General features: G+C 42.2%; 1 protein-coding gene and 1 long non-coding RNA gene across 5 annotated transcripts in view; one reads left to right on the top strand and one right to left on the bottom strand.

The window, feature by feature from the left end:
- Positions 1 to 8,249, bottom strand: part of nme6 (NME/NM23 nucleoside diphosphate kinase 6) — a 28,728-nt gene extending 20,479 nt beyond the window's left edge. The window contains exons 1-3 of one of the 3 annotated variants that reach the window (XM_059985461.1): positions 8,034 to 8,105; positions 6,557 to 6,792; positions 4,559 to 4,657 (exon numbers count right to left, since the gene is read on the bottom strand). In XM_059985461.1, coding sequence (XP_059841444.1) covers positions 4,559 to 4,651 — 93 coding nt within the window. In that variant the 5' untranslated portion in view covers positions 4,652 to 4,657; positions 6,557 to 6,792; positions 8,034 to 8,105. Of the gene's footprint in view, positions 1 to 4,558; positions 4,658 to 6,556; positions 6,793 to 8,033 lie in introns of all 3 variants that reach the window. The other 2 variants (XM_059985462.1, XM_059985460.1) reach the window with 2 other exon arrangements.
- The window catches only part of LOC132402576 (uncharacterized), a 76,194-nt gene continuing 64,293 nt past the window's right edge, over positions 8,160 to 20,060 (top strand). For both annotated transcript variants that reach the window (XR_009514959.1, XR_009514960.1), the window contains exon 1: positions 8,160 to 8,298. This is a non-coding gene — a long non-coding RNA (uncharacterized LOC132402576). The remainder of the gene's footprint in view (positions 8,299 to 20,060) is intronic.

The raw sequence follows: 20,060 nt of genomic DNA, 5'->3' as shown, positions 1-20,060 counted from the left end.
AACATTTCTTTCCTTCATTTCTGCTCACTGACATTTTATTTGTGGCATATTCCAGAGATTTTTGTTGCATCTCTGAAGCATCTTGTGCAGCTATTTCTAATGATATTGAGATGTTTAATGTTTTATACACACAGGAGCTTCTTCTGTGTGGTTTCACAGTAAGTGCCACGCACTGATCTGTCCCTCAGTGCGTCTGACAGACCAGCTCCAAATAGACAAAGTTCTGATAATATGGGTAATTCAGCACAATATTCAGAAATGCTTTCATTTTTGCTCTGATTTCGTTTATGGAATTTAAATGTTTCAGCAATGACCAGCGGGTTTGGTGTTTAAATACTGTTGGAGAGTGTCTACTTGCTTGACAGTTTTGTCAGCTGGCTTTTCAGGGGTTAACAAGCTCCGTAGCAGGCAAATGTTTTTGCGCCCATTACACTAAGAAAAATGCTGACTTTCTTTCCTTCATTAATGCTGTTAGCATCACAATATAACTCTATTCTTATTTTGAGTAGTCTTACCAAAATGTAGCACCTCACACTTATCAGCATTAAACTCCAACTACTTTCTTTCAGCCCACTCTTCTAACTGGCCTAAATCTCTCTACAAGCTTTGAAAACCTACTTCATTATCCACAACGCCACCGATCTTAGTATCATCTGCATACTTACTAATCCAATTTACCACCCCATCATCCAGATCACTAATGTAAATGACAAACAACATTGGACCCAGTACAGATCCCTGAGGCACACCACTAGTCACCGGCCTCCAACCTGACAGTTATCCACCACTACTCTCTGGCATCTCCCATCCAGTCACTGTTGAATCCATTTTGCTGCTTCAATATTAATACCTAATGATTGAACCTTCCTGATTAACCTTCCGTGTGGAACCCTGTCAAAGGCCTTATGGAAGTCCAGAAAGACAACATTCACTGTTTTACCCTTGTCAACTTTCCTACTAACCTCTTCAAAAAATTCAATAAGATTTGTCAAACATGACCTTCCACGCACAAATCCATGTTGACTGTTCCTAATCAGACCCTGTCTATCCAGATAATTATATTTACCATCTCTAAGAATACTTTCCATTAATTTACCCACCACTGACATAAAACTTACAGGCTGATAATTGCTAGGTTTACTCTTAGAACCCTTTCTAAACAATGGGACCACATGAGCAATATGCCAATCCTCCAGCACCATCCCCGTTTCTGATGACATTTGAAATATTTCTGTCAGAGCCCCTGCTATTTCTACACTAACTTCCCTCAAGGTCCTAGAGAATATCCTGTCAGGACCTGGAGACTTATCTACTTTTATATTCTTTAAAATTCCTCTTCTTTAATCATCATAGTTTCCATAACTACCCTACTGGTTTCCCTTACCTTACACAATTCAATATCCTTCTCCTTAGTGAACACCAAAGAAAAGAAATTGTTCAAAATCTCCCCCATCTCTTTTGGCTCCACACATAGCTGTCCACTCTGATTCTCTAAGGGACCAATCTTATCCCTCACTATCCTTTTGCTATTAATATAACAGTGGAAACCCTTTGGATTTATTTTCACCTTACTTGCCAAAGTAACCTCATATTTTCTTTTAGCTTTTCTAATTTCTTTCTTAAGATTCTTTTTACATTCTTTATATTCCTCGTGCACTTCATTTACTCCATGCTGCCTATATTTATTGTAGATCTCTCTCTTTTTCCAAACCAACTTCCCAATAACCCTGGAAAACCAGGGCTCTCTCAAACTTTTAACCTTTCCTTTCAACCTAACCGGAACATAAAGATTCTGTACCCTCAAAATTTCATCTTTAAATGACCTCCATTTCTCTATTACATCCTTCCGATAAAACAAATTGTCCCAATCAACTCTTTCTAAATCCTTTTGCATCTCCTCAAAGTTAGCCTTTCTCCAATCAATAATCTCAACCCTGGGTCCAGACCTATCCTTCTCCATAATTACTTTAAAACTAATGGCATTGTGATCACTGGACCCGAAGTGCTCCCCAACACATACCTCTGTCACCTGACTTATCTCATTCCCTAACAGGAAATCCAACACTGCCCTTTCTCTAGTTGGTTCCTCTATTTATTGCTGCAAAAGCTATCCTGCACACATTTTGCAAACTCCAAACCATCCAGCTCTTTTACAAAATGGGCTTCCCAGTCTATGTGTGGAAAATTAAAATCTCCCACAATCACAACCTTGTGCATACTACAAATATCTGCTATCTCCTTACAAATTTGCTCCTCCAATCCTCGCTCCCCATTAGGTGGTCTATAATACACCCCTATGTGTTAGTACACCTTTCCCATTCCTCAATTCCACACAAATAGCCTCCCTAGATGAGCCCTCTAATCTATCCTGCCAAAGCACTGCTGTAATATTTTCTCTGACAAGCAATACAACACCTCCCCCTCTTGCCCCTCCGATTCTATCACACCTGAAGCAATGAAATCCAGGGATATTTAGTTGCCAATCACACCCCTCCTGCAACCATGTTTCTCTAATAGCTACAACAACATATTTCCAGGTATTAATCCATGCTCTAAGCTCATCCACCTTTCTTACAATGCTCCTAGCATTAAAATAAATGCATTTAAGAAATTCTCCAGCTCCTACTCGGTTTATCCCTAACTGTGCAAACAACTTTACCATCTTTTTTTTCTTCTTTCTCCCTTACATCTTCGGTCTGAGCGCTCCCTTCTCTAACACCTGCCTATCCTCCCTCACACACTGTCTACAAGCTTTCTCTATTTGTAAACTAACCTCCTTTCTCCTAGTCTCTTCAATTTGATTCCCACCCCTCAACCATTCTAGTTTAAAGCCTCCCCAGTAGCCTTAACAAATCTCCCCGCCAGATATTGGTTCCCCTAGGAACCAACTGCCCCAAAAGATGTCCCAACGATCCAGAAACTTGAAACCTTGCCCCCTGCTCCAATCCCTCAGCCATGCATTTATCCTCCACCTCATTCCATTCCTACTCTCACTGTCGTGTGGCACAGGCAGTAATCCCAAGATTACTACCTTGCGGTCCTTCTTCTCAACTCCCTTCCTAACTCCCTATATTCTCCTTTCAGGATCTCTTCCCCTTTCCTACCTATGTCATTGGTACCTACATGTTCCATGACCTCTGGCTTCTCACCCTCCTACTTCAGGATATCTTGGATGCGATCAGAAACATCCCGGACCCTGGCACCAGGGAGGCAAACTACCATCCAGGTCTCCTGACTGCATCCACAGAATCACCTATCTGACCCCCTAACTATCGAGTCCCCTATTAGTACTGCCTTCCTCTTCCTTTCCCTACCCTTCTGAGCTACAGGGCCGGACTCTGTGCTGGAAGTACGGCCACTGTCACTTCCCCCAGGTAGGCTGCCCCCCCCCCCCCCCAACAGTACTCAAACAGGAGTACTTATTGTCAAGGGGTACAGCCGCTGGGGTACTTTCTAGTACCTGACTCTTCCCCTTCCCTCTCCTAACCCTGACCCACTTGTCTGCCACCCGTAGCCCTAGTGTTACCACCTGCCTGTAACTCCTCTCTATCAACTCCTCACTCTCCCTGACCAGACGAAGGTCATCGAGCTGCAGCTCCAGTTTCCGAACATGGTCCCTTAGGAGCTGCAGCTCGATGCACCTGGCAGATCTGGACATCCGGGAGGCTAGGAGACTCCAGGACCTCTCACATCCGACACCGAGAATAACAAGCTGCCCTCACACTCATAAACTCCCCCTTTCCTCAAGTAACAGGAAAAACTGATTCACAGACCCTCACACAAAAATGCTGCCTGAATTGGAGGACTTTAGTTATAGGGACAGACTGGTTAGACCAGGTTATGTGCTGCCCAGTGTGGTGATAGAAGCAGTTGCATTAGAGACATTTAAGGGAGTCTAAGAAAGGTACATTTTTATCAATAAAATTGGAAGTGTGCAAACAAAGTTTACAAGAATATTTCGGGATGTAAGGGTCTGAGTTGCAGGGAAAGGTTGAATAGGTTAGAATATTATTCGCTGGTGCATAGGAGAATGAGGTGAGATTTGATAGAGGTATACAAAATTATGAGGGTGGATCATTGCAAGCTGGCCTTTTCCACTGAGGTTGGATGAGACTAGAACTAGAGGTTTAGAGGGAACATGAGGGGGAATTGTTTACTTAGAGTGTGGAACGAGCTGATAGTGGGTGTGAATTTGAATTCAATAGTTAAGAGAAGTTTGGATGGGTACACGGATGGGAATGGTATGGAGGGCTATAGAGAGATGAAGCAGTATAATAGGTTGACACAGACTAGATGGGCCAAAGGAGCTGGTTTTTGCACTGCAGTGCTCGATGATTCTATGGTTGACTGAGGGATACATAAAAGAGAAAAACGGAGGGCTGCAGGCAATGTGACTGATGAAGAGTCTGACAGCAGAGAGCCAATATGGGCTTGAAGGGACAAAAATATCCCTGTTCCTTGCTGCAGCAATTGCTTTTCTTTCAAATTTATTTGTCCACAGGATACAGTGGTCACTGTTAATTGAGTATTTTTGCCACGAGGTGATATTTAGGGTTACCTGTAGAATGAGTGGGTGTGCCACAGCATCAGGTTTGATTACGGCCAGTGTGACCTGCAATAATGTCTTAGAGTGCCGGCCCGCTGTCTGCATCGTCACCTGTCAAAAAGTTTCAGATACAGTCACACAGTTAACATAAAAACAGTCCCTCCTGGAAAACCATCCCTCATACGCCAGCATGTTGCTTGACTTCAGCCTGACTTTTAACAATTACCCCTCAGAGGCTGATTGTCCTTGTTGGGACTTAATACCCATCTCTGTAACTGGATCTGGGACTCCATTCAGTTTGAGTTGGCAGCAACTTCGCAAGCTCCATCATGCTGAGCACTGGTGACCCCCTTCCCGCTTCCCCCCCCCGCCCCCAGGACATGCACTCAGCCCTTCGCTGTTCACACTCATGACTGCACTGCCAGATCCCGTTCAATCCACACATCGAGTTTACTGATGGGACAACAGTGGTTGAGTTCATTGACAACAGTGATGAGGATGAGTCAGCATAGAGACAGAAGGTAGAAAGGCTTGTCAAATGGTGAGAGAACAACAGCCCAAGTCTCAGTGTGGACAAGGCAAAAGAGATCATTGTGGACTTCAGAAATATGCAGGTAAACCACACAGATAAATGTACTTTGAACTTCTGAACTCAGATCTTTGCAAAAAACAGCTGTTCCCAATCAACACTTGGCAGATCATACCTGATGCCATCAAAATTCACCTTTCTCCGACTTAGAATTTCAACCCGCAGACAAGACCTACGGTTTCGCATACTTACTTTGAAATTACTGGCATTGTGATCACTGGATACAAAGTGTTCCCTTACACAAAGTTCTGTCTTATTCCCTAATACCAGATCCAGTATGGCACACCCTCTGGTTGGGACTTCTATGTACTGGTAAATAAAAACGTCCTGAACACATTGGACAAACTCTATCCCATCTGGTACTTTCACATTGCGGGATTCCCGGTCAATATGTGAAAAGTTAAAATCACCTACTATAATGACCTTATGTTTGTTGCAACTGTCCATGATCTCTCTGCAAATTTGTTCCTCAAAATTCCGAGGACTGTTGGGTGGTCTGTAATCCAGCCCCATTAACATGGTCATACCTTTCTTACTCCTTAGTTCCACCCATAATGCCTCATTAGTCGAATTCTCCAGTCTGTCCTGACAGAGCACAGCCATGGCAGTATCCTAGACCAGTAACGCCAGCCCTCCAGCCCTCCTCCTTTAGTCCTTCCTGCTCTGTCACGTTTCAAACAACAGAACCCTGGAATAGTGTGCTGCCAGTCCTGCCCTTCCTGCAACCAAATCTCACAATGGCTACAATGGCATAATTCCAGGTGTTGATCCGTGACCTGAGTTCATCGGACTTTCATACAATATTTCTTGCATTAAAATGCACACAGCTCAGGACACTAGCCACATCACCCTGAAACATTTGATTTCTGATTTTTTCTTCCCAACATCTGCTTCCACAACCTCTCCACTGACTGTTCTGGCATGATTCCCATCCCTCTGAAGCTGTAGTTTAAACCCCACTTTTCAGCAATAACAAATCTTCCCACTGGGATATTTCTCCCCCTCCCATTTTGCTGCAACCCATTCCTTCTGTACAGATGTCACCTTTCCTGGAGGAGAGCCCAATGATCCAAAAATCTTATTCCCTCCCTCGTACACTAACTCCTCAGCCATGTGTTAATTTGTAAAATCTTCCTAGTTCTGGCCTTGGGTAACAATCCTTGGATGCAACTACCTCTCTATATGTTCCATCTCTCAACCTCCTGAATGATCTCAAGTTCATCCAGTTCCAGCTCCAACTCCTCAACACAGATGGTTAGAAGCTCAGCTAGATGCAATTCTTGTAGTTAAAGTTATCAGGGCCACGGGTGGTCTCCCTGCCTTCCCACATCCTGCAAGAGGAACATTCAACTACGCTGCCTGGCATCTCAACAGTCCTAAGTGAGCAGATACGAAAAAGGAAAGGGGGAGAAAAACTTTACCTCAAACTTTTCTTTTTTTTTGCTTTCTCTGAATGAAGCCTCGAAGAGCTAAAGCCTCAAGATCACCACTCTAACTGTCTTCTCAGACGATGGCTGCTATGCTTGCCGCTGCCTTCCATTAACTTGTTCTTGCTGATTGGTTGCTGGTCAGAGCTCAGTTACGCCTCCACGATCCAACACTGCCTTTTTCTACTTATAACTTTTCTAAAGCAGTATGTTCCAGTGTTTTGATATACCTGTGACAAATAAAGCCAATCTTTAGTGAGCACTACAGCACAGAAACAGGGCCTTCTGCTTTAAACTTTGAAGGATGAGAGGCAACAAGATAGAAGCGTATAAGATTACAACAAGTATAAACAGAATGGTCAGCCAAAGACTCCCCGCACCCCCCCCCCCAAGCACCAAAGCATTTTTATTTTATCTTAGTGTTTTATTTTATTTTATGTTTAGTGATACTGAACGTAGCAGGCCCTTCCTGCACTTTGAGCTGCCCCAGCAAACCCTGACAAACCCTAACCTAATCATGGGACAACTTACAAAAAACCAATTAACCTACCCATCTCCTCTTTGGATTGCGGGAGGGAACTGCAGCACCTGTGGAAAATCCACACATTCCATGGGGAGGATGTAGAGATTCCTTACAGAATGGCGCTGGAATTGAGCACCGTGATTATGGACACCCCAAACTGTAATAACGTCGTGATAACCACTACGCGATTGTGGCATGCCTTATTTTACTTTCTAATCTTGGGTTAAAAAAATGCTATCGACGCACACCATTTTGTGCGTTTCCAGCATCTGCAAAATCTGTTTATGTGTTCTCACTGTACCGTTTCTTGTAATACTGTGTATAATTTATGTTCATGTTTCATGTGAATATTGTGTCTCTGATGCTATGCCTGTGACACTGCTGCTGGTAGGTTTTCTATTCCACCTGCGCATACATCGACGTGAGCACAAGACAATCAACTCGACTTTGCTCCACTGGGTCAGATTCCTGTGCGCCTAGTCTTTCCACCAACAGGAAGAGGGCCTGACAGTGTAGGCAGAGGATACCATACCCAGTTACCGATCCAAGACATCCCGAGCACCAGGACTCCCACTGAGCATTGCAGGAATTGGTGCAACCCCAGGACTGCACGGAGACCCAGCCCCACCCACAGGATGAACAACCGGTATGAACTCCCACTGTCGTGACTAGACAACAGGACAGTGTACCTTAAAGGTTAAAGGAAGTGTAAATTTCTGCCACAGTGCTTGGGACAAGGTGGGGAATCGCCATGATCTGACATCCCAGCAGAGAAGCATCACCCATGAGCTTCCTCAGCAGCAGAAGGGGGAAGGAGAAGGGTCCGCCCTGGAAAAGCCTCCCCAGACTTCTCGTCTCACATATTTAACTTTCCTCTCCTCAACTCCCCTCCACTCTCCGTCGCGCTCGTCAGCTTAACCCTTTCCTTAACCCGCTCGCTCTTCTCACCACAAAGACACAGGTCACTCGCCCGCCACCATGGAAACTGCTCACCGGAAATGCGCCCATCGCTAATACCGGTCCGCCGTCGATGCCCCAGCGAGCCTTGATCACGGAAACCTCACACCCGGATATTCGGTCCGGGTCAGGAGAGTCGCGGAGAGAACACAGCTCTCCCCACCACCGACGGCAGCTACAGCAAATGTTGCCTGAGGAGGACGGCATCTACCCGATTCGGAACATGCCCTCGTCTCACAGCTACCAACGAAGGGAGGTAACCTAACCCTGAAATCAGGATGAGTCACGATCAGGTCCTGCACAACCATCACCCTCCCTCGGCAACCCAACACTACGGACCAACTCTTGCACGTTGCCCCGATTATGTCTTTCCTTTTTCACTTCTGTCTCGTTTGTAGTTTGTTCTGCAATTCTATAATCGTGCATTTTGTGTCCTAATGTTCCCGTGATACCACAGCAAACAGGTTTTTCATTGGCCTTGTATCTCAGTGTTTTTTAAAAATTATTTTTACTAAACACAAACAAAAACAGAAACTCTAAACATATGCTAACAAAGCCAGGGAATCACACATAAGCAGCAACAAATATATAACTTAACTTTTAATATACAAATAAACACGAAAATCCACTCTTAAATACTGTTGGACAGAAGGAACTATATCTAAAAGGAGTCACAAAACAAACATTTACAGAGATAACCCGAAACGTTGACAAATTTGTACAGTCTTTACATCTTTCTGGTTATGGGAAGTTTTCAAAGTATTAACGTGTAGTTTGAAGTCTGACATAAAATATAAACGAAGGTTTCTTATTGCTGTATTTGCATTTATGGATATAAAATTTGCTGTAAATTAACAAAAGATTAATAATAAAGAAATGATCCCCATGAGATTTGGTATTATTAGTAAAACCAAATAAAACAAACATCAACCCAAAATGTTTTAACATATTCACAATCCCAAAACAGATGAAATAAATCCTCTGGATATAAACCACAAAAAGAACAGTTAGTTTCAATATCCGAATTATACATTGTCAAATAAACATCGTTTGGATAATATCTATGTATAAATTTAATTGAAATTTATTTAATTTTATTCCTCAATAAACATTTATTAAACAAGCCCTAAATACTCCTCCACCTCAGATTCCTCAAACGACTATTCCAAAAATTAACATCCGTAGGAATAGAAATAACGTCTTTAAGAAACAAACTTTTAATACTTCCTGATGAAGGGTTTCGGCCCGAAACGTTGTCACTACCTCCTCCCATAGATGTTATCTGGCTTGCTGAGTTCTACCAGCATTTTGTGTTTTTATATATTTCCAACATCTGCAGATTCACTCGTGTCACCTTTTAATACCTCTACTCTTTTTTTAAAATATAAGATGGAGGAAAACAAATCTTTCGTATAGCTGTACTGGATGGATGCAAATTGGGTAATTCAACTACCAAATATGATATATTTCTAAACAACATAATTACACCACAGGGAATTGCATCCATAACAACAGCAAATTCTTTTGGAGTCACAGGAAATTCAAAGGTGGATAAAAACTCAGTATAACTCAATAAAGTACTGCTTGAATTAGATAACTGTTTAACAAAATATTATTATCAAACCAATCTTTATAAAACAAAGATTTATTCTTATAAGTTATGTTGTGGTTATTCCAGATAAAGTAACCATGTGGAGAAAAATTGTGTTTGTAAATTAAAGACCAAGATCTGTTTATGAAACTGAGATAAACAAAGAGGAACTTGTCTATTTTGTAATTACATAAAAGAAAAAATTTCAATCCACCAACCTGGGAAAAGACAAAAAAAGAGATACAATTCCATATAGAAGTAGGATTACATTAAAATTGTTTGATCCAATGAATTTTAAAAGTATTAAGATTGTCAAAATCAAGAAAATTTAGACCCCCCCCCATCATAACTTCATGACAGCAGATTTTTTTTAATATAATGAACTTTGTTTTTCCATAAAAAGTTAAACAACATATTGTCTATTAATTTATCAACGTATAAGGGGAGAGGTATATATATAATCCTGGAAAGACCTTCTGTTTTACAAAGCAAAATGCGGCCTTTCAAAGATAAGTCGCTGTGAAGCCACTGGTTTAATCTTTTTTTTGGTTTTGTCTATAAGAAGTTGAAAATTCTCAACACACCTTAAGTATTCGTTTTTAACAATAGTTATCCCCAAATATGTAATTTTGTCTTTTACTGGAATATTATTATAGATTGATTGGAACCTTTAAGGGGAAACAATTCACATTTGTGAATATTTAACGAGAGTCCTGAGGCTTTGGAAAAAGCAGAAATACAGTTAAAAGCCAATGAGATTTCCAAAACATCATTTAAGTAAAGAGTCATATCATCTGCAACCTGATTAATCAGAAAATTGGAATTTGCACAGGAAATGCCTTTTAGAGGACTAGACTTGATGGAATAGGTGAGCAGCTGGGCAGATGAAAGGAATAAATAAGGTGAGATAGGACAACCTTGTCTCACTCCCCCCCCCATTCACATCAAACCTCAGTGAAGTCCCCAACTTCAACTTTATAGAACTATTAGCGTTTGTATACAAAGCCTTAACAGCCTTACAAAATAATGGACCAAATCCAAATTTACCAAGAGCAGAGAAGATAAACTGATGCTCAATAGTATTAAAAGCTTTGTAGAAACCTAAAAAACAGTATAAAACTATCATTTTGAACTGTTACATACCCCGTAATGGGTTAAAAAGGACCAACAGAAATGGATACACCCGGAGTCTGAGTCTTCCATTATAAACTCAATTTTATTAATAACTATGTGATAAAGTAATATACAATAAGATAAGGTAAATAGGTTAGCAAAATATATGCATATATAAGTGAGTAAATAAAGTTCTCAAGCTTCTCCCAGCTCAGGTGATTAGGTGATGCAGTCTTACGGTGGTATGGTAAGTTATCAGTTCAGTTCTGGAATTTGGTTTGAGTAGAGTTGGAGAGAGACAGAGGGAGTTGTTCTGTCTTCCCAGTGCTGATGCCGTCGATCTTCCACGTCATCCTCCTGCTCCCGAAACTTACAGTCACCGACTGTGACCACAAAAAGAGGATGCCGTTTTCACGTGGTACCATTATCAACCCAGGCCAGGTTTAATCACACTGATAGCGTTCCACCTGTCACCCCTTTGTTCACACTGTGAGCAAAAACCCCACCTTTGTCGTGGGCACATAAAGCTCAACCGGTGTCTTCCTTGGTGTCTGGCATGTCTGATTACAAAGCCAACTGACCTTGTATATACTCCACAAGCGCTGAACACGAGCTGTGCATCATATAGCTCCGCCTTTCAGTTTCCAAGGCAACTCACAGACTTTCTCTCCCTGTTGCTGAAATAACACACACGCTGTTTGCTTCCCCCCTCTCTCTTTTTATAGGAACGGTCCACTTAGAAGAATCCTTTAGATCTCGTCACAGAACAAGATGAGAATAATCAATAAGACCTAAAACTAATCTGACATTATTAGAGATATGACGACCCTAACTATATTTCGTCAATAATAAATGGTAAAACTACTTTCATTCTGTTAGCAAGGATTTGGGCCAGAATTTTATAATCACTATTGAGAAGGGAAATTGGACACCAATTATTGATAAATAATTTATCTTTTCTTGGTTTAGGAATTAAAGTAATAAGGCCCTGTGTTAAAGAAGTGGGAAGAAATTCTTTATCAATACATTCTAAAAACAATTTTAGTAAAAAGGGTGTGCTAGGGTGTCAGAAAACATCTTATAAAATTCTGCAGTCAGACTGTCCACACCCAGTGACTTAATATTTTTTTAAAATTTGAAATGGCAGCCTTAACCTCTCCCAAGGTAATAAAAGCATCACACAGGTCTTTCTGATCATTGAACAGGTTCCTAAAAATATTAATCTCATTCATGAAATATAGTGTTGATGCAACACAATATTTTGAGCTTTACAGTTTACTATAAAAAGCAGAACAATATTTTGCTTTTTTTTTGGAGTCCTCTGTAATCACACCATCAATATTAAGCTGATGAATGGAAATAAATTGGGCACGCTGCTTTCTTAAACAAAAGAAATAAGCTGTACTCTGTTCACCCTCTTCCAACTATTGTTTTCTAGATCTCACATATGCACCTTCTGCCTTTATAAGATAAATATGGTTTAAGTTATCCTTTAACAAAGCCAGCTTCTCTTTATCTTTCCTTGAAAGGTCATCTGCAAACAATTCACGTAAATTTACAATCTTTGAGATCAATGATTGTTCTTGCAATTTTCTTTTCTTTAGTAAATCACTACTGTATTTTCTGAAGAATTTGGCAGATTCAAATTTAAAAAGTTCCCAATTTGTACAGACATTATTCTCTGCCATTGCTTTATGTAAAAAGTAGGTTGCCAGCTTTTTAATATGCAAGAGACAACTTCATACTCAAAAATGGAATTATTTAATTTCCAATAAGATTTAAAATTGGATTCAGCTGAAGATAATGCAATTTGTATATGGATAGCTTTATGATCTGTTAAAGGTGAGAGAAAAAATTAAAAGTGACATTATTATTTCTTAAGGTAACGGATAGTAACGAGTAATCTAGTCTAGACATGCATGTAATAGATTTATTAGTCCAAGTATAATTTCTAATTCCAGGAAAGCGCTCTCTCCAAATATCTATGATATTAAACTTCTGAATAAAGCTGGTAAAGTTATTATAGGAACCACACACAGAAAATGCTGGTGGAACACAGCAGGACAGGCAGCATGTTTAGGGAGAAGCGCTGTCGACGTTTTGGGCTGAGACCCTTCGTCAGGACTGACTGAAAGGAAAGATTCTAAGAGATTTGAAAGTAGGAGGGGGAAGGGGAAATGCAAAATGACAGGAGCAGACCGGAGGGGGTAGGGTGAAGCTGAGAGCTGGAAGGGTGATTGGCAAAAGTGATAGAGCTGGAGAAGGGAAAGGATCATGGGATGGGAGGCCTTGGGAGAAAGAAAGGGGGAGGGGAGCACAAGAGGGAGATGGAGAACAGGCAGAGTGATGGGCAGAGAGAGGAAAAAAAAACAAAACTAAATATGTCAGAGATGGGGTAAGAAGGGGAGGAGGGGCATTAATGGAAGTTAGAGAAGTCAATGTTCATGCTATCAGTTTGGAGGCTACCCAGCCGGTATACAAGGTGTTGTTCCTCCAACCTGAGTGTGGCTTCACCTTGACAGTAGAGGAGGCCATAGATAAGACAGATCAGAATGGGAATGGGACGTGAAATTAAAATGTGTGGCCACCGGGAGATCCTATTTTCTCTGGCAGACAGAGCGTAGGTGTTCAGCGAAATGGTCTCCCAGTCTGCGTTGGGTCTCACCAATATATAAAAGGCCACACCAGGAGTACCGGACACAGTATACCACACCAGCCGACTCACAGGTGAAGTGTTGCCTCACCTAGAAGGACTGTCTGAGGCCCTGAATGGTGGTGAGGGAGGAGGTGTAAGGGCAGGTGTAGCACTTGTTCCATTTACAAGGATGTGCCAGGACGGATATCAGTGGGAAGGGATGTGGGGGACGAGTGGACAAGGGAATCATGTAGAGAGCGATCCCTGTGGAAAGCAGAAAGGGGGGTGGAGGGAAAGATGTGCTTGGTAGTGGGATCCCGTTGGAGGTGGCGGAAGTTACGGAGAATTATATGTTGGACCTGGAGGCTGGTAGGTCAGGACAAGGGGAACCCTATCCCAAGTGGGGTGTCAGGCGGATGGGGTGAGGGCTGATGAAATGGGAGAGATGCGTTTGAGAGCAGAGTTGATGGTGGAAGAAGGGAAGCCCCTTTGTTTAAAAAAGGAAAACATCTCCTTCATCCCGGAATGAAAAGTCTCATCTTGAGAGCAGATAATAGATAATAGACAATAGGTGCAGAAGTAGACCATTCGGCCCTTCGAGCCTGCACTGCCATTCTGAGATCATGGCTGATCATCTACTATCAATACCCGGTTCCTGCCTTGTCCCCATATCCCTTGATTCCCCTATCCATAAGATACCTATGTAACTCCTTCTTGAAAGCATCCAGAGAATTGCCCTCCACTGCCTTCCGAGACCCCCACAACTCTCTGGGAGAAGAAGTTTTTCCTTAACTCTGTCCTAAATGACCTACTCCTTATTCTCAATCCATGCCTTCTGGTACTGGACTCTTCCAGCATCTGGAACATATTTCCTGCCTCTATCTTGTCCAATCCCTTAATAATCTTATATGTTGCAATCAGATCCCCTCTCAATCTCCTCAATTCCAGCGTGTACAAGCCCAGTCTCTCTAACCTCTCTGCGTAAGATGTGGCAGAGACGGAGGAATTGTGAGAAGGGGATAGCATTTTTGCGAGAGACAGGGTGGGAAGAGGAATAGTCCAGGTAGCTGTGAGAGTCTGTAGGCTTATAGTAGATATCAGTAGATAAGCTGTCTCCAGAGATGGAGACAGAAAGATCAAGAAAGGGGAGGGAAGTGACGGAAATGGATCAGGTAAATTTGAGGGCAGGGTGAAAGTTGGAGGCAAAGTTAATGAAGTCAACGAGCTCAGCATGCGTGCAGGAGGCAGCGCCAGTGCAGTCATCGATGTAGTGAAGGAAAAGAGGGGGATGGATACCCGTATAGGTTTGGAACATGGACTGTTCCACAAAGCCAACAAAAAGGCAGGCATAACTGGGACCCATGAGGGTGCCCATGGCTACACCTTTGGTTTGGAGGAAGTGGGAGGAGTCAAAGGAGAAATTATTGAGAGTAAGAACTAATTCCGCTAGACAGAGGAGAGTGGTGGTAGAGGGGAATTGGTTAGGTCTGGAATCCAAAAAGAAGCAGAGAGCTTTGAGACCTTCCTGGTGGGGGATGGAGGTATATAGGGACTGGACATCTGTAGTGAAAATAAGTTATTATAGGTAGAGTGGTGTCTTGGTGGCAGTTGATCAATATTTTCTTCTAATACCATATTAAAGTCTGCTCCCATAACAATAAATACATCAGGAAATTTAGAGAGCCAATAATCAAAATGGTTTTCCAAAATCTCAAGTAATCTATCATTATCATTTTTAATATATAACCATAAATACTAGCAATAAGAAACATTTTACCACAATATTGTACAATAAGAACCAAAAAATGTCAATTTGTATCTGCCTCAGAGTGCAAAACATCTCCTTTAAAGTTAAACATCAGAATAAGAACACCTGCAGAATGTTCAGAACCATGTGAAAACCAAATGTTGTTCCCCCACTGGGATTTCCATAGTTTAATGTCTTCAGTCACAGAGTGTGACTCTTGGATTAAAAAGAAGTCCACATGTTTATGTTGCTTTAAGAACAAGAATAAAGCCTTATGTTTAACAGTGTGGCTAAGTTCCCTGGCATTAAGAGAAAAAAGTGAAAAAGACAGCCTTATGAGACACTATACACAAAAAGAATTCTTCTTCTCTAATAATAACAGTTAAGTTAGATATGGCCCTTGTGGCTAAAGGGATCAGGGGGTATGGAGAGAAAGCAGGTACAGGGATGATCAGCCATGACCATACTGAAAGGTGGTGCAGGCTTGAAGGGCCTAATGGCCTACTCCTGCACCTATTTTCTATGTTTTATGAAAAAAACTATCCCATTCCTATATAAACAAAGGCCAGACTTGAATATTAGTAGAGGTAGTAGGCCAGTTGCCAAGCTAACATGTTACCATTCTGATCAAATCTATTTCCCATCAATGAAAGCTCGGGTCCCAGCAAAGAAAGCATGCTTCCCATCTTTTCTAGCAGCCTCTACCAGCGGCCACAGCTTCTGTCGAGCCAACTTATCAGCTGCAGTCAGGTCCTCGGCGATCCTCAGGCTCTGTGAAGGCAAGTATTCATTTTTTCTGGCTTGTTTCCATACCAGATCCCTTGTGCTTCTGTTTGAAAATCGAATAATGGTCACCCGAGGCTTCTTATCCCCTCTTAGCCGACCGAGACGATGTACAGCATCCACATATAGTAGAATCTCCGCCTTAGCCTCCGGAGCTACTGCTTGGCATATTTGAGTTTCTTTATTTTTAATATTTTCATCCGTTTGCTCTGGAATGTTGTAGATTCCTAGATTCCGCCTTCTCTGATAACGCTAGGCCTCATTCAGCCTCAACTCTAAAGTCTAAATTCTCTTTTCAAGTCCCTTTAATCTGCACAACATCGAACTTTAGGGTATTCACCTCTTCAAAAATAAAGTCGAGGGATTTCTTGATGTCATCAATACTATTTTTATTGTTGCCAATTCTCAACGCCAGACTGTTGGGTCTGTCATTAATTAACTGCGCTATAGTTTGTAAAGTGACCTCTGCTTTGAACAGCTGGCTTCACCGGAGTGTCGAGGTCTGACTCGGGCAAAGGCTCCAGGCTGGGGTCGACCCCCGGATTTTCAAGCTGGGAATAACTGTCCTCCCATTCCGAAGCAGCAGCACTAGACTTTTCCAAAGGCACTCCAAACTCCATATCTTCAGGGAAGGACTGCACTTTGTTTTTTTTCAGCCAATTTTCACTTTCTTTCTTTGTTCCTGGACTTTTTTGAAGGCATTAAAACTTTCCAGAAGTAACAATAAGAAACACGAAGTATGTTTTCCCGAAGCCAAGGAAAACTTTAAAAATGGTAAACGATCGAGTATTGAGCAATACTGGACTGGGATCGTGACATGTTATTAAAAATTTGAGATGAAGATCAACACATTATCTCAAGAGTAAAAACTTGCAATTTCACCGGGCGCCATCTTGCGTATCCGATCTTGCTGGACCGCTCCTCCCTTATATCTCAGTGTGTTTGTCCACATGACAGTAAGCACGACTGGTTTCTAACTGACTCAGACATTCCACAGCTGCGGCTCAGCAGTTACAGGAGTGAGGTTAACGGCTGCTACAAGTGGTTTCTCACTCTGAGTGGAATTGTCATTACTTCCTGAAAACGACAATGACTCCACAAATATGGACTCACTGACCAACACTTACATTATTAACATGATCTTGGAGGGCTTTCAAATCCAGGGCAGCATCGTGGAAGTTCATATTAGGATCCTCCAGCCTCTTTTGAATACAGTCAATGCGAGTGAGTACTTTGTTCCAAAATCCTAGCAAAATCAAAAATTCACAGGGCCTGTACTGTGCTGTACTATTCTATGTTCTATGTAACTCAACATGCAGTTGTACAGCTGCCTTGTGTCACTCCTTGTTTCACTTATCTTATTTTCATTGTCTATCATGTCCTGGAGAACTTGAAGAATCTTCTCGAGGTACTTGTTGACAGGCTTCACTGCTTCTGTCCTTGCACTCCACCTGGTTTTGGACTCCGACTTAAAAACCACAGGCTTTTGAGTTTTTCCCAGCACTGCGTTGAACGAGAGAAAAACACGTACAGAGCTTTGATGATTCCAAAAAAAACGTGACCATCATTGTATTCTGCTTGGCTGAATGTACACCCACCAAGTTGACTGAGTGATTGTCGCAATTCACAAGCACTGCCAGATTATTTTTCTCACTTATTCTTTGATGAACACCACTTCTGTGTCCAACCATCACAGCAGTGTTGTCATAGCACTGTGACCGACAATCTTGAAGCTCCATTTCGTCCTTCTCTAGCTGTTTCAAGATGTCTTCAACCAAGCTCTCAGCAACCTTCTGGCTTATCTGGATAAAACCAAGGAAGGACTCTCTAACATGGACTGTTTTCCTCTCAAAATCAACTTCCACGTACCTCACTACTTCTGACACCTGCTCACGGAGTAGAACATGAGACCACAGTAGACAATAGACAGTAGGTGCAGGAGTAGGCCATTCGGCCCTTCTAGCCAGCACCACCATTCAGTGTGATCATGGCTGATCATACACAATTAGTACCCTGTTCCTGCCCTCTCCCCATATACCTTGACCCCACTATCTATAAGAGCTCTATCTAACTCTCTCTTGAATGCATCCAGAGACTTGGCCTCCACTGCCTTCTGGGGCAGAGCATTCCACATATCCACCACTCTCTGGGTGAAAAAGTGTTTCCGCATCTCTGTTCTAAATGGCCTACCCCTTATTCTTAAACTGTGACCTCTAGTTCTGGACTCACCCATCAGCGGGAACATGCTTCCTGCCTCCAGCTTGTCCAATCCCTTAGTAATCTTATATGTTTCAATCAGATCCCCTCTCATCCTTCTAAATCCCAGTGTATACAAGCCCAGTCTCTCCAATCTTTCAACATATGACAGTCCCACCATTCCGGGAATTAACCTCGTGAACCTACGCTGCACTCCCTCAATAGCAAGAATGTCCTTCCTCAAATTTGGAGACCAAAGCTGCACACAATACTCCAGGTGGGGTCTCACCAGGGCCCTGTACAGCTGCAGAAGGACCTCCTTACTCCTATACTCAATTCCTCTTGTTATAAAGGCCAGCATGCCATTAGCTTTCTTCACTGCCTGCTGTACCTGCATGCTTGCTTTCATTGACTGATGTACAAGAACACCTAGATCTCGTTGTACTTCCCCTTTTCCTAACTTGACTCCATTTAGATAGTAATCTGCCTTCCTGTTCTTGCCACCAAAGTGGATAACCTCACATTTATCCATATTAAACGGCGTCTGCCATACATTTGCCCACTCACCCAACCTGTCCAAGTCACCCTGCATTCTCATAACATCCTCCTGACATATCACACTGCCACCCAGCTTTGTGTCATCAGCAAATTTGCTAATGTTACTTTTAATCCCTTTATCTAAGCCATTAATGTATATTGTAAACAGCTGCGGTCCCAGCACCGAACTTTGCGATACCCCACTGGTTACAGCCTGCCATTCCGAAAGGGACCCGTTAATCGCTACTTTGTTTCCTGTCAGCCAGCCAATTTTCAAACTATGTCAGTACTTTGCCCCCAATACCATGTGCCCTATTTTTGCCCACTAATCTCCTATGTGGGACTTTATCAAAAGCTTTCTGTAAGTCCAGGTACACTACATCCACTGGCTCTCCCTTGTCCATTTTCATAGTTACATCCTCAAAAAACTCCAGAAGATTAGTCAAGCATGATTTTCCCTTCATAAATCCATGCTGACTCGGACTGATCCTTCTACTGCTATCCAAATGTGTCGTAATTTCCTCTTTTGTAATTGACTCCAGCATTTTTCCCACCACTGACATCACGCTAACCGGTCTATAATTCCCTGTTTTCTCTCTCCCTCCTTTCTTGAAAAGTGGGACAACATTAGCCACCCTCCAGTCAGCAGGAACTGTTCCTGAATCTATAGAACATTGGAAAATGATTACCAATGCATCCATGATTTCTAGAGCCACTTCCTTAAGTACCCTGGGATGCAGACCATCAGGTCCCGGGGATTTATCAGCCTTGAGACTCAACAGTCTATCCAACACCGTTTCTTGCCTAATATAAATTCCCTTCAGTTCATCCTTTACCCTAGTTCCTTTGGCCACTATTACATCTGGGAGATTGTTTGTGTCTTTCCTAGTGAAGACAGATCCAAAGTACCTGTTCAACTCGTCTGCCATTTCTTTGTTCCCCATAATAAATTCACCCATTTCTGTCTTCAATGGCCCAATTTTGGTCTTAATAATTTTTTTGCTATTCACATACCTAAAGAAGCTTTTACTATCCTCCTTTATATTCTTGGCTAGTTTACCTTCGTACCTCATTTTTTCTTGGCGTATTGCCTTTTTTGTTATCTTCTGTTGCTCTTTAAAAGCTTCCCAGTCCTCTGGTTTCCCGCTCATCTTTACTATGTTATACTTTTTCTCTTTTATTTTTATACTGCCCTTTACTTCCCTCATCAGCCAGGGCCGCCCCTTACTTCCCTTAGGATCTCTCTTCCTCTTTGGAATGAACCGATCCTGCACCTTCTGCATTATTCCCAGAAATACCTGCCATTGTTGGTCCATTGTCTTCCCTGCTCGGGTATTGTTCCATTGAACTTTGGCCAGCTCCTCCCTCTTAGCTCCATAGTTCCCTTTATTTAACTATAATACTGACACATCCGAT

This window comes from Hypanus sabinus, chromosome 12, assembly GCF_030144855.1.
Source record: "Hypanus sabinus isolate sHypSab1 chromosome 12, sHypSab1.hap1, whole genome shotgun sequence".
Classification (NCBI taxonomy): Eukaryota; Metazoa; Chordata; class Chondrichthyes; order Myliobatiformes; family Dasyatidae; genus Hypanus; species Hypanus sabinus.
Note: the sequence above shows the minus strand (reverse complement) of the source record. Positions and strands in the feature narration are given on the sequence as shown.